At 33.5% G+C, this 21,066-nt stretch overlaps 3 protein-coding genes across 11 annotated transcripts in view; 2 read left to right on the plus strand and 1 right to left on the minus strand.

The window, feature by feature from the left end:
- Positions 1 to 2,247: 2,247 nt before the first annotated feature.
- Miro (Mitochondrial Rho) lies at positions 2,248 to 8,995 on the plus strand. Of its 4 annotated transcripts, XM_015983210.2 has the most exons (11): positions 2,248 to 2,459; positions 2,590 to 2,997; positions 3,044 to 3,196; positions 3,249 to 3,577; positions 5,492 to 5,820; positions 5,872 to 6,002; positions 6,054 to 6,269; positions 6,323 to 6,519; positions 6,567 to 6,605; positions 8,505 to 8,576; positions 8,808 to 8,995. In XM_015983210.2, exons 2-11 carry the CDS (start codon positions 2,596 to 2,598, stop codon positions 8,938 to 8,940), a joined length of 2,001 nt encoding a protein of 666 aa, XP_015838696.1. In that variant the 5' UTR covers positions 2,248 to 2,459; positions 2,590 to 2,595; the 3' UTR covers positions 8,941 to 8,995. The 4 variants fall into 4 exon arrangements, with proteins under 4 accessions (XP_015838696.1, XP_015838697.1, XP_008197659.1 ...); XM_015983211.2 differs by lacking the exon at positions 8,505 to 8,576; XM_008199437.3 differs by lacking the exon at positions 6,567 to 6,605 and having other exon boundaries at positions 2,249 to 2,459.
- A 293-nt stretch (positions 8,996 to 9,288) lies between these two features.
- LOC657360 (small ribosomal subunit protein uS8A) lies at positions 9,289 to 10,238 on the minus strand. The gene is made up of 3 exons (XM_963824.5): positions 10,079 to 10,238; positions 9,470 to 9,770; positions 9,289 to 9,418 (listed from the first exon to the last, which is right to left on the minus strand). The coding sequence occupies exons 2-3, from the start codon at positions 9,766 to 9,768 to the stop codon at positions 9,325 to 9,327; spliced, it is 393 nt and encodes a 130-aa protein (XP_968917.1). The 5' UTR covers positions 9,769 to 9,770; positions 10,079 to 10,238; the 3' UTR covers positions 9,289 to 9,324.
- A 426-nt stretch (positions 10,239 to 10,664) lies between these two features.
- Positions 10,665 to 21,066, plus strand: part of sdk (sidekick) — a 61,114-nt gene continuing 50,712 nt past the window's right edge. For 5 of the 6 annotated variants that reach the window (XM_015983207.2, XM_064355149.1, XM_015983209.2 and 2 more), the window contains exon 1: positions 10,665 to 11,173. In XM_015983207.2, coding sequence (XP_015838693.1) covers positions 11,053 to 11,173 — 121 coding nt within the window. In that variant the 5' untranslated portion in view covers positions 10,665 to 11,052. The remainder of the gene's footprint in view (positions 11,174 to 21,066) is intronic. The other variant, XM_001811271.4, reaches the window with a different exon arrangement.

Raw genomic sequence — 21,066 nt, forward strand, 5'->3', positions numbered from 1 at the left:
AATCGTGGACAGAAAAGTCGATTCTAAAAGCAGAAAGATGAAAACATGAACATGCGGATAAATTAAACGACACCAATTGGGTGCAGTGTAACATATCTTGCTGACATTTTTTTCATTTTCAATACTACAACAAATATTTTGGAAGCTGATAGAATTAAAGCAATGATTTTGAATCTATAAAAACAGCCTGTTCTTTAAGTTTGAACTTTCTTCTTAGTTTTTATGTAATAAATTAAAAAACATGTTTTTGTCAAAAACATCAAATTATTTCAAAAACTACGCAAAATCGACCAATAAAAATTTGTGTTAAAAACAATGTGAAAAGCTACATCTAAAAAACACAGTATGTTTCATTTAAAAACCATAACTTTAGTGTTTTTTAATATTGTATATATAACGCATTATTTTTAAAATATGCAGCAGAAACGCAGCTATAAAAAAAAAAGAAAAAGTCGATAAGTTATGGAGGTGTTTCGGTTTTGGCCGTCAAAAATTCATTGTAGAATGTAGAACTTTTAGAGCATTTGCAGAAATTATAGATTATTTTCCGTCAACTGAATTGTCATGGATTAAAATTCATTTAAGAATTTAAATTTAGAAGAAGTTATAATGATCTACCGATTAAAGAACAAGAATTATGTATTTTATACAGGATGTTTCGCATATTTTACGAGGCCTGCGTCTGTAAAATGCCACCGACATTACACATTCCAATACGAACTGGATTACAATATACAAATTTTAAAAAATTGGATAGTCTTTTCTAGTTTGTTCTCCTTTTCGAAAAATTACAACGTTTTCAGTTAGTTAGCGTTTAAGATAAATAGATTAGAAGAATATGCCGTCACTTGATAATTGTTTATAAAAACATAAATTTATGACTATCAATTAAACAGTCATTAGTCTGACAACTGCTGTCATGGGTTTCCAAAAATTGAATAATTAAATATGTATTTTCGTATCTAGTGTTTTGTGACTTTTGTATATTTGGCTGCGAACATTAGGCGCAAGCCTCCTAAAGTTATGTCAAACAAAACACCTGTACATCACCAAATTTTTACTGATTTTAGTAGAATAACAGGTTTCAGATTTTTGTTTTGGGGTCCAAGAAAATTTAATTTAAAATGTAAGGTTCCGCACACATAATAAAACATAATAAAAGCACTGCTGCAAAGTTGCATGTTGTAATTGTAATACAGTTTTTTTATAAAGCAGTGCTTCATAGTAGGTATCTATCTGCCTTTGAATCACTTGCAAGAATTGTTGAGCGAAATGTTGGCCTTAGAAGTAGGTACTGAAAAATTTGTTTAGGAATATAAGTTGGAAATGGCGTAATTTTGACCAATTAAACAACGATTTTTGTCAAATTTTTGCAACCGAAAGTCAGTTATTGGATACATTGTTATTAAGTCGCTTGGAACTGTTTGAAATCACATTATTTAATTATTTTAAACTAAAAGAATGATTTTTGAATGTCTGTTGCATTAAAGTTTAAGCTTTCTATTTTCATTATTTTTAAAACGTCGTCGATAACATGAGTTTTTTTATTTAGAATGGGACGTTGTCTTTGCTGAATCACTCTGCATATCTAAATATATATTTGCAAATTATAAAGTGGTAAATAAATGCAAAGACATGCACTATCCAAATTACTGTTTTTTTACACAGAGAATGTGAGAAAAGTGTTTTAAATGCGGAAATAAACTACAATTCATTTAAATTCTTAATTGCACTAAAAAAACTAATAAATCCAGTTAGATATTCATTGTCAACTAAATTATTTCTAATTGGCTGGATTTATTTTAATGACTTAAGTCTTGTGTTTATTTTAGGTTTTTTGCTGGTTATTTCCCTGGGGTGCCTGAAATGGCTGAAATAAAAACAGAGCTACGCCACTGTGTTGGCAAAATTTGCATTCAATAAACGTGCCGCAAAGCGAGATTCTCTCCCAGCGTATAATAAGGCGAAGAAAACAGTTAATTATTCTATTCTGGACCATAAAAATTGAACCCATTCCAGAATTTTATTAATAGAAGTCGTAAAACTAAAAAAAGTTCAACAACTTTGCGGGAGTATTAGAGATGCGTTCGGTGCCACAATGCTCGACCCCCTAATTAAAACAAACAAATTTTGTTGTCAGGAAAAAACCTTCCCACTATGTTGGAGGTAACAATAACAAACAAGGCAATCTCCGCTTAATTGAATCCTCTTTGAAACAGACAATTCCTGTGAACTTGCGAGTAATTAAATTCCGTGCCAATCTCGCCACGCACGCGTCAAATTTGACATTTGTTCATTGAGGTTTGGGGTTTCGGTAAAATTGTTTACAAAAAGGGGCACAAGAGACACCCGTTTGTTTGGACTTTGAGTGCCCTTGCTTGTGTCGGTAAATTTACAGTAATGTGGGCGTCGGTTTGGGTGTGAGTGACAAAGTGTCCCAATCCGGCCCTGGTAAAAATGTGAGTATGGTTTTGCGGTTTGCTGTGATTTTATCAAGATAAGAGGCGAAAATCTTCCATTTATAAATTTGAACGTTATCTAATAACAACAGGCAAAGGCCAAATAGAGATGACATAACCTCATTTCCAGTCTAAGATGGTTGTTAAGATCCAGATGAAGCGCAACGTTCGCATCCTCCTAGTCGGGGACCGCGGCGTCGGCAAGACCTCGCTCATTCTCTCGCTGGTCAGTGAAGAGTTCCCGGAAAATGTGCCCAGCAAGGCGGAGGAAATTACCATCCCGGCCGACGTCACCCCCGAGCAAGTGCCCACGAATATCGTCGATTACTCGGCGGCTGAGCAAAGCGACGAGCAGCTGAACGAGCAAATTAAGAAAGCCAACGTTATTTGCGTGGTTTACGCCGTGGACGATGACGACAGCATTGACAGGATTTCCTCGCACTGGATGCCCCTCATCCGGCAAAACCACCCAGACAAGCCCTGCCCTGTGGTCCTCGTGGGCAACAAGATCGACCTGGTGGACTATTCCACGATTGACGTACGATTTCCACCAAAAACCCCCTTATCTGAAGTCATTATTTTAGGGCGTTTTCCAAGTCATGGACGAATTTTCCGAAATAGAAACATGTATAGAGTGTTCAGCTAAAACTTTGAAAAACATCTCGGAGATGTTTTACTATGCACAGAAGGCCGTGCTTCACCCAACGCCCCCTATTTACTCCGTGGAAAAGGCTGATGTAAGGTGGCGTTTGCCAGGCTTAGCCCACTTTACGTATTTTTTATTTGTAGCTGACTGACGCGTGCAAAAAGGCTTTAATTCGGATTTTTAAAATCTGCGATATTGATTGCGACGGACTTTTGAATGATATTGAACTGAATAATTTCCAAAGTCGGTGTTTTAATGCCCCTTTACAGCCCCAAGTCCTTGATGACGTCAAAGCCGTCTTGAGGAAAAACATCGACGATGGGGTTAGTCATAATTGTGTCACGTTGAAGGGCTTCTTGTATTTGCACACGCTGTTCATACAAAGGGGGCGAAATGAGACCACCTGGACAGTTTTAAGAAAGTTTGGTTACAACGACAACTTGAATATGTGTAAAGAATATCTGTTTCCAAAGTAAGTAAATTCTACTGATGCAAAAAAATGATTTTTTTTAATTAAAAAGAAATGTGCTTGAAAAAGGCATTAATATTTTCTGAGGAAAATTTTTGCAAAAATTTTTTATCACTTATTAAACGAGATCACAATGACGTTATTTCGAATCTTTATTAGAAAATTTTCACTTCATTAAAGTATACCTATTTGATGTAAAGTTATCTAACAATTCCAAATCGGTCATTATTTTTGTTTTACGATTCATAGTTTTGGAGGTAAATAGTATGTACTTGTGAAAATATGCTCGATTTTGTTTTTCTAAAATTAAATTAATAAAAAACAAAGAAATTAAATTGCTCTACATCGACTTATAAGCCCTTTTTATTAGGTAATTATTTATGTCTAGGCAAAATTTTGTGACAATGGAGTTAAAATTATTTTGCAAATAATTCGAATAAAACATCTTTGGCAGAATTTTTACTTAACCTGTCGTTAAAAAAATATATTTCAAGATTAGAATGACTTAATTTTTTTTTCAAAACTGTGCTTGTGTCCTTACTAACCACAAATAAAAAATTTAAATAAATTGATCTTAAAATATTTGTAGTCTCTTTTTACAAGTTATCAATTTCTGAGTAAAATTTTGTGGTAATCGAGTTAAAATTGTGCCAAGAATTTGAATAAAAAACTTGGTCGAAATGTTTACTTTATCTACTTACAAATAAAAAAATCATCAAGATCACAATAATCGGAAATTTACGTCAAAAATGTTTTTTTAAAATGCAATAATTGGTTGTAACAGATTGGTTCACTTTAATGTTGTTAAACAATTTTTTGTTGAAAATTTGTGAACATAATAAATATTCCTAAATAAACTAATAATCAAGACCATCTCAATCATTTTTAAATATTTTTTTAATATATTTCTAAATATAAAGTGTTTATAAAGTAATATAAAAAATTATACATTTTCCATAAATTTGAAGGCATTATTTTTAAAGGGGTAGTTTTTATTAAACAAAACGTTGAAATAGTGATTCGTTCTGATTCTTGGGTTTAAAAAATGTTCCACTTAAAAACAATTAAAAAAATATATTGGTAATGCTTACGTCAAAAATTATTATTTATTATTATAATAGAAATTATTATTTCGTTATAATATTGAACACCCCATTTATTTATTTATTTATTTGTATTTGTTAAATGGGATGTCTTATTTCTTAAATTTTAAAATAACATTAATAAAAACCTCAGTAAATGCATTTTTCAATAGACGTTTTTTTATAAACTAATCTGTTTGGCGAACTAATTATTTTCATTTTTAACGTAATATACTCTTATAGAACAACACTAAGAACATTAGTGTGTTTTATGTAACACTGGACATTGTAACAAAAGTCCTAAAAAATTAACATCCCACTAATTATGAATTCAGATGATTGCATGGTATTTTTACGTTTATGAAAGTTACTTGTTTTTCATAATAGGCGTTTTAAAATAAAAGAAATTGTGCTCTGAGAGCCAACATCTATTTTTTTTTGGGCTGCACCACATGAGTAGAAATTCAATGTTATTAGTATAACAACCAATTTCTGACAATTCTAATGGGCCCTATAAATTGTATCAATATAATGTTATAAAAACCAAGAAAAACTAAACTTTGATGCTTGAAAAAGGTAACATTAAAAAACTTGTATGTGTTTATCATAAAAAATAATTGACTAAAATTACCAAAATCCTTAAGAAACCATTGACATGTAAAAGTAATTTTCAAACGCCCATAAGAAAACCATTTAGCTTTAATTTGCGACCTACCTCAATAACGCGTGGTACTTTTAGAATTATAAATTGGTACAAAAAGTAAATATTGTCACCAGATGGCCAACTTATTAAATTTTTTTGCGGAAATTTGAATATGAATTTATTAAATTACAGTTTGAAGGTACCGTCTGGCTGTACCACGGAACTGTCCCATAAAGGGTACCAATTCCTGACCCACATATTTGAAAGGTTTGATAAAGACCGCGACCATGCGTTATCACCCTCTGAATACACTGAACTTTTCTCGACTTGTCCGACCCCTGCGTGGCCCCCCGATGTGAGTGCAATGGTCCCAACCAACGAAAAGGGTTGGATCACATACCAGGGTTATATGTGTCAATGGGCGCTCATGACTTTGGTAGACCTGCCCCGAACCTTCGAGTATTTAGCTTACTTAGGTTACAACATTTACGAGAATGAAAGTCAGGTATCAGCTGTACAAGGTATTACAGTTTCGTGTATTTTTGGAGTCAAGTTGTAATTAATGTTTTCAGTAACGAGAGAAAAGAAAATTGATTTGGCGAAAAAACAGTCGAGTCGAAATGTGTATCAGTGTCACGTGATTGGACCAATGGGGGCGGGGAAGTCCAGTTTCTGTCGGAGTTTTATTAGATCGCCTACTGAAGTAAGGACTGTTGTAATAATATTGTTTTATTGCCAATTTGTTGTCTTTTAGCAAAAAAGTCCCCACTTGGAAAATACAGGAACGCCCACTTGTACAGTTAATGTCGTGCAGGTCTACGGTCAGGAAAAAATAATGGTGCTACGTGACATTAATGTGAGGAACGTGTCTGACCCCTTATTGCCTCATGAGGTTCAGTGTGATGTTGCTTGTTTGGTCTATGACAACAATAATCCAAAGTCGTTTGAATATATCGCACGTATTTATATTGTAAGTACGTCAAAGGAATTTTGAGTTTGTTACTTTATTTTTATTTTATTTAGAAATATTTTGCCGAGAGTAAAATACCGGTTTTGGTAGTCGCATGTAAAAGCGATTTGGAGGAAGTAAAGCAGGAGTATTTATTACAACCGCTTACATTTTGTCAAAAATACAAAGTACTGCCACCTCAGAATTTTTCAGTTAAAGGGCACATGAGAAAGGATGTGTTTGTCAAGTTGGCAACAATGGCTGCTTTCCCGTAAGTATTTTGGGGGGGATGTTGGGTGATAATAAAATTGGGGTTAGTCGGTTTCAAGCAGCTTGGATTTTGTTCTACAAACACAGGTTGGTTGTTTAATTGAATTCTTAATTAAAAACATTGGCGTAATTTACGGCGTTTAAATGTTTAAAAATGTAAATTGTGGTCGTTTTAATTGGCTCATTATTTTTTGTTTAGTAAATGCAGCAAGTCATCCACACTTATTTTTTATTCATCGGTTTCTCAAAATTTCTGTGTTACTCTGACCTATCGTAATTTTGATTACGCACTTGTAGGTAGAACTTTGGCAACAGCATTTAGGAAAAATACAAAGCTATTAGAATTAAAGTGTTTATTGCAAGTGATAACGTAATCCACGTAATTAGTAGTTACTCGAGTATTCATCTCGAATTGCATTGATATCGTCATTTCTGAAAATAATAAAAAATATAGATTTGTTACAGAGCCGGACTTAGATACATTTTCCTTGAGACAAAAGGGTAAATGTTAAATAAAATATGTATTAAAAAATGTATAAAAAAATATAGTTTAGTGTGTTTTTTCCATCGTTGGTCAGTTAAAAAGCCATCATCCAATTCTAAAGAAATCATTGTTTATATTCTCTATCCTTTTTTTATGTAATTAGATTTCAAGTCTTTTTTTTAAATATTTGAACCTTAGATTAACAACACTATTTTAAAACAGGTTTCCGAAAGCCACGTGTTTTCACTATTTTAAAACACGCTTCCCATAGCAATGTGTTTTAAATTAATTAATGTTTTCACTTATTTAAATGTTTTTAAACGTGTTTTAAATTAAAATGTTTCGACAAAAAGTTTTTGAATAACACTTATGCGAAAACGCTTAAAGTTCTCGGGTGTCTAGGTATGCTTGCAACTCGCATACGCTCGTTGCATAACGACAGCCCTCGAACTTTTAAGTTTGTGTTTTTATGCTCGTATTATTAACTATAAATTTTCACCAAGAAGTTATTAAATTTGGTCGAGAATCATATTATTTGGCGTTTTTCGAGCGTTTTTGTAAATAAAAAATTGAACGAAGTTTGCATAACTAATATTTAATCACATTTTTGCGATAAGCGCGCCTCGTTTCTTAACAAAAAAATAAAAAATTGGCTGTACTTCAAATACAGCCAGAAAAATTATGCATGTCGCTCTGGATATTTTTTGTTTTATTTATAATAGAAACAACAAAACCTGATTTTGATTCCATTCCAAAAATACAACTTTGATATTAATTTTTTTTGTCAAGTGTTAAGATTTTCTGAAGAGGTAAAATCGGGAACAGCATCTCAAAGAAAACATATTTGCGTTTTCTACCACCCTATACGCAACACTTTTGAACCACTGTGTATAATTTTTTTTATTTGTAATCTGATGATTGAAATACAAACGAATGTATTTTTTATTATCGCAGGCTATTCAGATTTAACAGATTTAACTATCACTTCCTATTAACTTTTCATTTGCTAATGCACTCAGATTACGATTTCATATCCTTGAATATTTCCACGAGAGTGAGTAGTGACAATATTGATGGAATCTTTAAACAAAGGGAGAAAATTATTAATGAAAATGGAAGGAAATTCATTCAAGTTTTAATACCTGTTTGAAATTAATTAGTTAATTACCAATACTGTTACAATTAAGACTTTTATTAATTTATGTAATTAATTAATTTGTTGATTTTATCTTTAATAATATTCTTCAATAGATTTCATACAAGAAATTGAAATCTAAAATGGCCTTTTTTGTCTTAGAATTTCAGCAAATTTGTATTTGTATTTTTTACACTTCTATTTTTATTGTTTTCTGGTTGAACCTTCCAGGTTTGTAAAAGAGACACTGTCGTAGAGAAGTGTTTTAGTGTTTCCTCGTAGTCACTTTAGCCACCGATTAAGGGCTTAAATGGTTGCGATTGTCCATTATAATACAAGTTCTAAAAGTTTCTTTTATTTTTTGCAGTCCTTTACGCCGCATGGTTCATATGTTACTGTTGCGCCCACAACCATCAGAATGGTTTAATCAGTTTTACAGGTTGCTACAATTTATACATTTTCGAATGTTTTGTTTACTTACTAATCAGCAACCATTGTTATACTAATAAAATGAAAAAAAACCGTATTGTTGTGCTAGCTAGAATACATTTTTGATGCATTGTCCAATTAACAATTGTCGCATGTTGCTTGTTTTTCATTTCCAGCTTAGTGCATGTTTTTGTGTGAAAGTTTGCGATTTTAGTAATCCTCCTATTTGTGTTTTTCTTAGGAATTTGAGAGAATTCGGAATACTTCCTACGGATACGAGGACGTGGTGGAAGGCGGGATTGAGTCTAGCGGCAGTTACGGCAGTCGGTCTAATTGTCGCGAAAGTTTTGCATAGTTCTGATAAAGTCAGATAGTTTGAAAGGCACGAATATTTTCTTGTACCAAATAAAGGCGGAAATGATCAGTGAAGCATTTTGTTTATTTTAGTTTTGTGCGGATGCAAGAAACAAATTAGTTACAATAGTGTGCGTAATCATTTACAAGTACAAGTTTGTATAAATTGTTTGTGCAATTTTTCTCAAGTCAAAAGTTCGTTTGTGATTCAGTATTGATCTTAGTAAATCCAAGACTGTAAATAATAAAAATAGAGTGTATTTTTAGTAGCTTAGCGGTAAGGTTTTAATATCTTTTCCCTGTTTTTTAGATAGCAACTAATGTATTTTCTTTTAAATAAAAGTAAAGGCTTCCACAATAAAACCACGTTTTATAAAGTTGTAACTTTATTAAATAACTTTACTTTAAAAGAAAAATCCAAGGATTTTCCCTCCCAGATGTTTCCTTCTGGCTTCCTCGTGATCCATAATACCCCCGCTTGTGGTCAACACAACATATCTGACACAAACAAAGTAAATAAAACCCCACAATCGACCACCAAAGACTCACCCAAACTGACGTGACGGTAACAAATTGTTCGTCCACTTTTCAATATGTGTAATTGGAACGTCGAATCTTGGCGAAATAACTCCACACTTGTTCAGTCTACCGGTCAGATTCACCACAATTTTTCCGCTTCTGTGGTCGTCAACGATTTCAAATTCACCAATATACCCGTGCTTCATCATCACAGTTAAAAATTTGATGATGACTTTGGAGCACGGGCGGATCAAAACCTGCCGTTTGCCCCGTTTTTCGGCATTGTTGATGGACTTGAGCGCATCACTCAATACGTTCATCCGCACCATCTCTGCAACAAAAGTGAGGTTAGGCCACAAATACTCGCTCCTCCTAATCAAAAAAACTAAAAGAACGGAGTTAAATGTAGGTCTAGTCAAGTCCATGAAGCTGAAATTTAGTCAAAAACACCCAAATTTAATTCAAAACTGGGCTGGTAATGTCAATGTGAGTAACCTGTCACTTGGTGTCAACCAACACGATTTTTGGAGTTTTTACGCCAGAAAGGGCAATAATATGAATCGTGAGGGGTTCTACAAGATTTGGGGAGGATTTTAGACAAGTTTTAAACATTGGATGATTTCAGGAAACGTAGATTACCTGTGGTTTATTTTGTGTTTTCAGCAGAGCTGCTCACGCTCATGAAATACACACGAAAAGGAAGTGAAACCTGTATTACCGGCCGCGCGAGCGGTCTTTTCAGGCGCCAAACTTAAACAATTTATTCTGATTCGAAATAAACTTTTCAGTTGTGTGTTACTCGGGGCACTCATGTTGTCCCAATTCGTGAATAATTAATTACCTATTAAAAATTAAGAAAGTGCCGTGGAAAGTTACAACTTTTTTCATGTTTAAATATTCATAACTTTTCGAACTATGGAAGCAACAAAGCTCGCATGAATTATAAATTATGAAAAAAACGCACGCAATCAAGTTAAGTAGTTTTTAACATAGCAAAGAGAGGAGAATATTAATTTTCTTATCATTTTATTTAATATTAAGTGCTCTAACAACAATTTCTTTTGGGTTAAATGGCTGTGGTCATTTCGACATTTGATGTAAGTTGGCCATGCTGTGGTGTATCGATAAATTACCGATTTTTTATCAAACTGATAAGGAAGCCGTAGTTTTTCTGCTATTGGCGACCCTGCCGCCGTCCGCTGGCGCCACCTAGCGGGCGTTACAAACTAAGAGCGGGGATTATTTCCGTAAAAGTTTTGTTGTGTGTTTGTGCGGTGGTGTGCGTGCACGTCGTTAAATGTCTTCGTTCGAAAAGACGCGCACAACAAAAAGTTCAACTCGCAACTTTGGCAACTTACGCAGCGAAGTCTTTCGGTTAATGGTCGAAAAACCAGCGAAATGGTTTAGTACTTGTGCTCATTAGGAGAGAGGGGACGGCTATGTAAAAGTTAACGGTGCGTTTGTTGCTGCATCTACAGGTGGTATCGTGAGATGCCGATGCCGTTTTACGGTCCGTGGTGTTAAAAATGAAGTGAAAAAGTGCATCACGATGTAAAATCCAGTGAGTTTTCCAACTTTTCACCTGTTTTGTGAGACTGAACGAAACTGCTAAAATGTTGGTGAAGAGGTGCACCATGGAGGAGAAGGAGCGGAAAACACGACACATGTTTTTAGGGATTAAAACTTATTTATTTATTGTATGTTTAGCCAGTGTTCCTCACGATGCTTTAGCTGGTGAGTAGACTTTTATTGCTCTTTCTCTGGTGTTAAATCCATGTTACTATGGTTTTATTGCTGCACGTTCGTTTGTTATTGTTACCACTTGATTTCAATATGCCAATCGCTCTCTTTGTTGACTCATAATTATACAAAACTAATTGGCCTTAACTGAAGGCAATTATTAGTTTGGGTGAGATTTTGCCCAATCAAACAAACACCGTAATAATATGATCGAGAAGTTCCGTCTCTAGAAGCCTGTAGCTAAATATTTCGCATTGTTCTAGCTTCTAGCACTGCTGCTTACACATTTCTTAAATATTTAGAGAATTCTGCGAAATTATCAATATGGGTTCAATAAAAATACTTACCTTACCTGTCATGCCCGATTTTACCTGGACTTGGTCACGAAACTGATGCGGATTCCAAATAAGAAAGTATTTTTAAGTTGCCAGAAATAATTATGGTGGGTGTTGTAATAAGGCCAGAAAAAATAAAATTTCTTCTCATTTAAGGTAATTCTTGGTAATTGGCGACCTTGCCATAAGTCAGTGATACCTCACTGCACTGCCCCATTAAAAATGCAATTACGAGAGAATTGCATCGTCAAGTTTTTAATACTTTTGCGGAATGGTATTTAGATGGTTTTAATGCAGTGGTCTTATTGTCTTATTTGAGTTTAGTTTGGATAAATACCGAAAATGTCGTTTAATTATACAGAGTGTCCCAGCGAGTAGGTGAAGTCCATTGTTTACCTTTAAATGTTAGAATAGTAAAATGTTTCTAAAATTAGCTACAATACAAACTTATGTTTTTTTTAATGGAACACCCTATATCTTCTTGCATTTTTGGATGTAGCTTTAGTAGATACTAATGATTTTGACTTAAACTTTTATTGGTCGGTTTTGTTTAGTTTTTGAAATATCTTATTTTTTTAATAAGAACACACTTTCGCCACTTAAAAGAAGAATATTTAAACTTAAGCGACAATTTAGAAAAATGATGAAGTTGTTAAAAGTTGAATAGCTTGAAAACCTATTGGGACACCCTATTTTTTGTTTTTGCTTTTCAAGGATTATTATATTGTCAATCTACAAACATAAGTTTCAAATGCCTAAAGTTAATAATTAAAACGATATTTGTCTTGCTGTTACCACAGTAAACCATACCTTAACTATAGCAACTCCACCATGAATTATTTGTTGGAGGTTATACGGGGATTTAAAAATTTGCCATAAATATTAAAATTTTAATTATTTCACTGTAAAAAATAATGAAAACTGGCCTTAACAAAAGTTATTATTAGCTGAAAATTCCCCTTTTGTACTACTGAAACAATAGTTAATAATTTTTAATGATTTATTTAATGTTTATTTATATTTAATATATTCTGAGAAATCAGCAAGAGACACTTAACTGTTTTTAGATAGATAATTTAAAGGTCTTTAGATGCAAAAATAAAAAATAGGGTGTTTCATTTAAAATTTTTATGCCATTCAACTTTTAATAAACCTCTTAATTTTTGGATTTTCTCAGACAGTTACAAAAATATCTTTAAAGTGGTTAAGGACTCACTTATCTAAAAATATTATTACACTTATCTAAGAATCTTAGTTTTTGAGCAATACATTTTTAAAAAGAGCGAGTTTTTGTTAAAATAATTAAAATTATGTATTTCAAAGTTTAGGTCAAAATCATTAGTTTTAAAAACTGTATCAAAAAATGCAAAAACATAGGGTATTCCATTGAAATAAACATATGTTTGTATTGTAGCTCATATCCGAAACACTTTGTTTATTTGAAAATAATTTAATTTTGGGTAAGGTAGGGGGTTAGTATCTACGACTTAGGGAAAAAATGTTACTTTTCTAACATTTAAATGTGAATAATGGGCTTTACTTACTCGCTGGGACACTCTGTAGATACAGAAAAGAAAGTGTATTGCATAATAACAGTCAGCGGTACCGTACAGAAATTTAAACTTGCGTTCTAATTTTAATTATCACAAATCTGCGTTTAATCTATTTAACTCGTTTCTCGCCTTCACGCGGCTAAAAATAGAAATTGAAATTTTTTGCTTTGGTGTTATTTTTCGCGTAATATTTTAAGTTAATAAAAGTCACATGTAATAATGAAAATCTCCACATCAGCTAGCTGTCGTTTAAATCTTTTTAAATTGCTGGTGGAGGTGCTGACGGAATAGTTCGTCTTTTTGCCTCTGGTTTTATAGTCGACGTTCTTAGTTTCACCAGCGAAATTATAAATGAATCCTTTATAAAATAAATGCTTACGGGTTTTCATACAGGTTACATAGGAATATTAATTATAAACACAGTAGAACCTCGCTATAACGAAAATTCAAGGCACTATTTTTTAACCAATTGTGACTGATTTATCGAACTTCTAACTGTGCTCTTAATTAATAAGTAAAGAAAAAAACAAATAAAGACACATTTTTCCAGGCTACGAGTTATTTTCTGTGAGTCTTTGTGTGGACTTTGGTATTGCATTCTACTCCACTTACAAAGAAAATGAAATAAGGAAATTAAATTTTCAGGTACCCTTCTCATATGTATGTAAACGCAAACCACAGCAACACCATACTGATTGTCGCATAATCACAAGTTTAACCACAAACTACTGGCGAAGTAATTTCTTTAATTTAACACATTTACTAGAATCTTTAACAATATTTTACTGCTGAGTTTATTACAATCCTTCGTTTTTGTTTGAAGTAAGTTTTTATTCCTGGCGAGAATATTGACCCAGAAATTGCAATCTCACGAATTTGGAATCTTCCTTCGACCATAAACTAATTATATCGAATGTTAATTAAGGAATAATTTGAAGCTACGTTGCTCCTAATCGCTTAATGCACCTTATAAACAATTTATGACTATTACAAGAAAGTACTAGTTCTCTCAATCGTACTTTTCTTCCAAATTGGCGCTATTGGAATTGTTTGTTGATCTATTAATCATTAAAAAGTTAGCTTGTGTTTTACGGAATTAATTTTTCATACCTTTGCGTGCCACTATTAATATTTCTATTTATAAGTGTTTAAAAATTTCAGAAGCAAAAATAGCGACTGCAAAAAAAATGCAGTTATTTTACTATTACACATACAAGAACAATAAATAAACATGTTATTAAACAATTTTTCCAAGACTATTTTTCGTGCAATAATTTAATTTAGCTTTGAAACAAGTAGGTTATCGGGGCGAAATGTAGTGGCAGTGGATAAAACAAATCCGTTGTTTTACACAACGTTCTACATACAATTATGCAGATATGCATTTTGATTACAAAAACCCATTACGCTCCAAAGTTGAAAATTTAAATTACTTTACTAACATCGAACAAATCGAGTTAAATTGGTCGTCGATTGTTTTTATGTTTTGTTAATTTATGACGAAGTTCAGGGTGGTCGCCCTAAACAAATCACGCACATGGCTTAGTTCGTAATTTAAAATTTATTCGTTTAGCGATAAATAAAAATAAACGGTTAGGTATATGTGGAAGAGTAATTCCTGTTACAATCGACTTGACGTTGATAAGCTAACCTTGTCTGGGGTTATTTATTTGAAGTAGAGCAATATTTTTAATTTCGCAGATGTAGGATATCGTGGCGTGCTCCCGAATGTTTATTTTCCTTCGCTTGAGATTGGAGATATGCCGAAAATTAACGACATGTAAAATTTAAAGACATGGGACAGATATTCATGAATGGGCTTTTAATTGGAATGTGGCCAAAATTATCTTTATCTGGTCCTTGAACTATTATTTGTATTTTACCATTCTATTTACTTTTACAGGTAGTTGAGATAATATCGATCGAAAAATGCTTCAAAGTTGACATAGTAATAATTGCTTAAATATTTCATTACGAATTCTTTTTAGCTTTGCTTTTGTGAATTTCGAAACAATTTTAGTTTCACACCGAATCGATAATCAATTCACAAAGCGGAAAAATCGGGAACACCCAGAAGCATAGGTGGGCCGGAAATGAATTAAAACGGATGACAAAAGTACGAAACAATGCCCAAATGAAAGTAAGCTAATGGACAACTCGAAAACTTTTCTTTTATGATGGTTGAGTCACAACGGTGCGAGGTCACTTTTATTAAAGTAGTGCATGTTGGAGCAAGGACGGACAAGATGGCTTAATTGATTGAATTGGATTTTTAAAATTGAGCTCATTTCAGGTAAAATAAGCTTTTCGATCAAGTGTTTGAGACAGTTTCGTGATTAAAGTATCGAATAATCGTTTGAGATGGCCAAAGGATTGAAACGAAAAGCAAATTAACGTCAGATGCACTCCGGATTTTAAGTCGTCGAAAAGTGCATATGACCTTTGCATAATAAAAGCCAGTGATGTGTCAGACTGTGACGCTACATCCGCGTTATCTCGGGTAGTTAGCACAGCCTAAGAGCCGAGTAAGCGGCCACAAAGGAAATACCTGTAGCTTTGGAATGTGACCAGTCACCAAGTTAAATCCAACAAGGATTACTTTTCTCCCATCAAACGACGTTATCTTTTTTTATTACGATATTACCCATTTATTAGGCCAACTATGAAGGGCCCATAAATGTCCAGGATGTGGTTCATACATGAGGGGTTTATTTTTCCAATCGATTTGTTTGGTATTCAAACGTTTATTTTAAATTTGAACGGGTCCATGTGTTTTTCATATTTCATCAGCCTGAACACCTTTATTGCAAAAATACTCAGCTGGAAATAACCGTGTGGACTCATCGATTAAGCGCCTATTAAAAAACCGTATTAAATATTTTACAAGGGTGTTAAAGGCCAAATTGCGTATGCTAATAGAATTTTAACCCCGGCATTTGTGGTGGCGCAAACGTTACATTTTATTTTATTGTTAAGTACTCGAATAACAACAAGATTGACATCTTGATTCGAATTAGTTTCGTTACAGTTGAAATTTGGATTCATTGCTGGTGATTATTGCCGATAAAACATGGAAAATTAAACACAACTCACGGAAATCAGTCGTGTTGTGAGGCTTTTAATTGATTTTTCGTTACATTTTGAGCGAAATTCATATTTTGAAAGCAGATTAGAGATTGCCCAGTGCGTTTTTTCACACGAATTGACTGACAGAGTGATAGAAGAGCCATTTTTGTTTTTATTTGTATATTTTGCCAAAACCTGTGCAATACCTGTAATTTATTTTAATTATTATGTAGTCGGTTTTAGTAAAATCTGACTTTTGAATTATTAACTCAGCAATCAATAGATAGTGTTGTGGGCACGAAGCTTTTGGTTATTTATTTACAAGCTGTCGTACGATATAAGTTGACATCTTTGATCTCTTATCACTAATGCATATGCCCACTTATCAAGTGTCTATTTTTATGAATTTATTTATGGATCAGAGGAGAGTGGAAAAATCACAGAAGGGTCCCGATTTAATATTTACATTGGCTTGTGTGAATAAAATTTTCGGGTTATGTCGTAGGATTTTGCGGAAATATGGGTTCGTGCATATGCGCTTTATTTGTAAAGAAATTAATTGGGAATTTTTTGCTCATTGCTTTTAAAATTAGAGCCAACAAAGCTCGGATTTGCAGCAGATAATTTGCAGAGATTGGCAATTAATCCGGCTCAAAACGGCCATAATGAAGAAGTTAATTATGAAAATAAAAATTATTAAGGGTCATGCGAAACGGCCATAAAAATGAAAATTCCGCAGAGCGGTAAAAAATCGGGTCTTCGGGCAGCGAGGCGACGTTTGTCACGAAAATAACAACCTGCTGAAAATGAAATATAAAACGTGAATTTATTTCGGTTAAACTGACTGTACGAAGTTATCTGTTGAGTTTTCGGATAGATGCGCTTTTCTACATAAACGAATTTATCCAGATAATGGGTACGGTATAGATTCATACAACCATTTTCCGTAAAATGGAATTTCCTTATACAAATGTACTTCCACTCTACTGCTTTATAATACCTAACTTCTTTACACCGTCCAGACGAAATCGATCATACATCCGTTTTTCTTTCTTTCATTCTTTGGCTGGCAGGTAAATCAGGGGTCGGGTCGCCAGGTGCAAGTGAAAGAATTTCATCCTCTGGACCAAACGGTGGCAATTGTCTAAATGTATCCTCGGCGAATTTAATATAATTGAGACACGCCAGGTGAACATTTAGATTAATTTACTTAAGTTCAGTAATTTGAGTATATAGCCGGGATCGAATAAAATAAATCGATGCTAACTTACGGGCGCAATCAATTCGAACGTCTCGTTCGTCGAAAAAAAGTGCAAACAACTGAAAATAGCGTAAAGGTCAGCGGGAAATTAACAATTTATTGTTCTGCATGCGGGATGTGTAACAGTCACATCTAGCGCGCGAAATTAGTCGACCCTATATCCTCGCCCAACCCTTATTATTGTAATAATAAATTCGCCCTAAAAATTAAACCTTTCTTTCGCTGAAAAAATCTTTTGTTTGATGGAACGGTCTGTCGTTTACTCCCGGAATATAATAATTCACTTTCTTTTGTGTACTGTTATCTCTTAATTATCCATGATTTTAATTAAACTTTATCCCGGGAAGAACGTTTATTAAAAAAGGAAGAGTCCGATTATGTCGTTATTAAAAAAAGTTGCTAACGTATTAGTTCCCGGCGGTGGTAATGAGACAAAGCAATTACCCTAATGACCCTTTTCAACTATTTAAAATCCTAGAGGATTTTTGTAGTAGGGAAGTGCTTTCAACTGAATTATTTAACAACGTGAAAAAAATCGGCATCCCTATTTAATCCTTCTGATAAAATATGGAAAACTAGTTCTTGGATTTTGTAAAGCTTCGGTTAGTAACTTACACCCGTGCTTTGTTTTCATTAATCCGATTTGTAAAAGAGGACTATTGTAAAATTAGAATGGAAATTTAATATGTCTGCAAACGGGGAAATAACTCGTTGAACATAATTTGCGATTTTTCTAAACGTTCTATTATAACAATTCTCGAGTTTAATTAACCTCTGAGATACGCTTTTGAAGTTCACGATCATTACAAATTTAAATTAAGTCTCGCTATTTTTGCAACGACTGACTCATTTGGGAAACCTTTCGATTTTATTTATACAATAAACGGAGTAATTAAACGCTAAGTGAAAAATTGCGAAAGTCGAATTCTTCACTTACTGGCTGTAAATATTTACACACAGTGTCAATTGAATTGTTGCCTCGTCTGTATTTTTATTCGAACATCTGGACTGTATTTATTATGCTCTAGAAAATTGGGAAAATTGTGTTAAGTGAAGTGATGGTCGATTTACGAGTATCGGTGAAAAGGAGCTCAGATCTTGATTTAAACGAAAAGCTAATTTGGGAAATGAGAATTAACTCATCGACCGCATTTTATAATCGTTGCCACATCTTACCTAATACCTGCAAAAGTAAATATAATGTTAATTTTGCTGAAAATCGAGAGTACCCAAATGTTTTTTTTAACCAGTTGATAATTATTGACCAGGAATAGCATACGAAAATAACAATAATAATAAATTGAAAATAAAAGGTTCGAGCAACAATTGAATATTTTTGTTTAATTTGTTTTATTCCCGTTTTTGCGAATCTGGAGCGCGTAACAATTTATGTGTTAGTTCAGCATAATTGCGTTATTAATAATTATTTTAGATTGGTGGCAGAATATAATAAAAATAAATTATCTGAGTGGTTTATGGGGGAATTTTTAATGACCGTTACTCATGTTTATAGTTAAATGTGATTAATTTTGCGTTACATTTTGCTGAATTTTTGTCGGACAGGTCTGCAAATTTGAGCAACTGAATCTATTAAGCAATTGCCACCTCCTACTCGCTATTAACGTCCAGTGTCAACGACTTTTTGTGTTGTTAAAAACGAAACTTACAAGAGTTTGAATCTGTCCAAGACCGGGCGGGAATGACTCCCTTTCGCCCTGTTTTCCACTCTTATATATTGAAAGAGGAAAAGATTGGTCAACAGTAGGTCCACCTAGGAATTCGCTGCCACTTTATTGACCTCACTGGATGGAATTTGAAATTCTTTCCAATTTCGTATGATCAAACAAATTCCACGTTTTGGAATAAAACGCGGGTGTCACGATATGTCCATATTTTTTAAAAAAAGTGACACTGAGGGCTTTTATTATCGACGATTACGCTTGTGCTATCATTCCATTTGCCTTTTTTTGTATTGGTGCTTACAATAGGGCGTAATTAGTTCACTTCGCACCCCAACACAATAGTTTATTCAATTAATACTTAATTTGTCATGAATAGTCTATCACGAGGATATTGAAGTCTCATGTATGACTCCCTTAGCATGCGTGAATTAGTTATTTCAGTCGCAGGATCGAGGATCACGTCTCGCACATGACTCGATTCTTCCAATTTGAGTGGAAAATCTGGAGCTATTATCTAATTAATGCATTTTATTAAACAAGACCACAAGTGAGCGTGACGTTCGGTGGTTTACCGGAACAATAGAACGAGAGGATTGTGATCGTGTTTTGTCAGGCATCGTAAAGCCTACTCAGATCTAGCATACGCAGATGTTCACGTAGGGATGCACTTTCGCAGCTCGTAATTGGATTATTTTGCGATTCTGAGGGTAAATCTGGAGGTATCGTTTGTTGACTGTTAACATCCAGACGATTGACGAGCTTTGACTGGTAATTAATTCCTCAAACAGCGCTCGTTTCCTGTCGCTTTTTAATTACAAATATGTTATTAAGTAACATTATTGGTATAACCTGGAATGAGGGGCTCTCATGTTTACACGACGTTCATGTTTGTCATCTAAACAGAATTATGATGAAGACATTTCGAATGCTCCAGAAATACAGTTTGCAGTTGTGGCGCAACTCGAATACAAACATATCGTTCCCGTAGAGGACTGAAAGTTTCATGTACAGAAAACACTACTTGATCTATTTTGTAACAAATTAGCTCAAAAACAAGAGAGTTTTTCTCCCAGACGTCGCTCACGCGATACCAAGACTTGAAGGAAGCCAAGAATTCCGTAATTTTATATGGAGCTGTCATAAAGAATTAGCGAAGGTTGAGCGAAAAAAGTGAGGCTTCGTATACTCAAAATTTTGTGAAAACTTGTTTTCACATCTGTGGATTTTTCCAGTTGAATTTTAACACAATTAGTTTGGCTTCATAAAGTTCGTAAAAATTTACCAATTAATTTCGTTTTTAATTTTTTTTTAAATTCATAACATCACAATTAATTGCAATTGATTGAATAAAATATTAAAAGGGCTAGTTGTTTTTTAATATGCTACTCATTTTATTCGGACTACGGAGAACTATAACATAGGAGACGAAACGAGATACAAAAATCGCATTATTTTTGGAACCCAAAAAAAATCATTTTAAATTAATTTAAATCTAATCAGTTGATTAATTACTTGGAAAAAATGAAGAAATGTTTAGGCTGACAGTCTTAACTGACGACTAAAATTTTCATAAGAAACTTGAAAAAAAAATTACGCTTCGTCCCGTATTTTTCAAAACGCTGCCAATACGGTTAAAGATGCACGAAAAATGTTAAGACGAAATTTGTAGAGAATTAAATTTCCTTTAAAAAAGTCTGCGAGGCCATATCTCTGTTATCAACAGTTTAGGCCCCAAAGACGCTGAAGTAAGGGATTCGTTTCATTGTACCGGTGGTCGAATAATGGAAAGTTAATTTATACCTAAATTGCAGAAGATAAAAATAAGGTGTCGCCGAATTTTTTATAGAAAATTTAATTCTCTTTAGCTTTGTTCCTTATACTTTTTTTGTATCTTTAACCGTATTCCCAGCGTTTTGATAAATATGCGACGGTGTGCAAAGAATTATCACTTAGAATTATCAATTTGCGTTCCATCTTAAATTTTTGCATA

This window comes from Tribolium castaneum, chromosome 2 (assembly GCF_031307605.1).
Source record: "Tribolium castaneum strain GA2 chromosome 2, icTriCast1.1, whole genome shotgun sequence".
Classification (NCBI taxonomy): domain Eukaryota; kingdom Metazoa; phylum Arthropoda; class Insecta; order Coleoptera; family Tenebrionidae; genus Tribolium; species Tribolium castaneum.

What these genes read in the sequence shown, in the direction of transcription:
- LOC657360 (XM_963824.5), bottom strand. Translation starts at nt 9,768, where the DNA reads ATGGTGCGGATGAACGTATTGAGTGATGCGCTCAAGTCCATCAACAAT. An exon ending in TTACCGTCACGTCAGTTTGG is followed by an intron (nt 9,419 to 9,469) that starts GTGAGTCTTTGG and finishes TGTTTGTGTCAG; the next exon opens with ATATGTTGTGTTGACCACAA.
- Miro (XM_015983210.2), top strand. Translation starts at nt 2,596, where the DNA reads ATGGTTGTTAAGATCCAGATGAAGCGCAACGTTCGCATCCTCCTAGTC. An exon ending in AAAGAATATCTGTTTCCAAA is followed by an intron (nt 3,578 to 5,491) that starts GTAAGTAAATTC and finishes ATTAAATTACAG; the next exon opens with TTTGAAGGTACCGTCTGGCT. An exon ending in GCAACAATGGCTGCTTTCCC is followed by an intron (nt 6,520 to 6,566) that starts GTAAGTATTTTG and finishes AATTGGGGTTAG; the next exon opens with TCGGTTTCAAGCAGCTTGGA.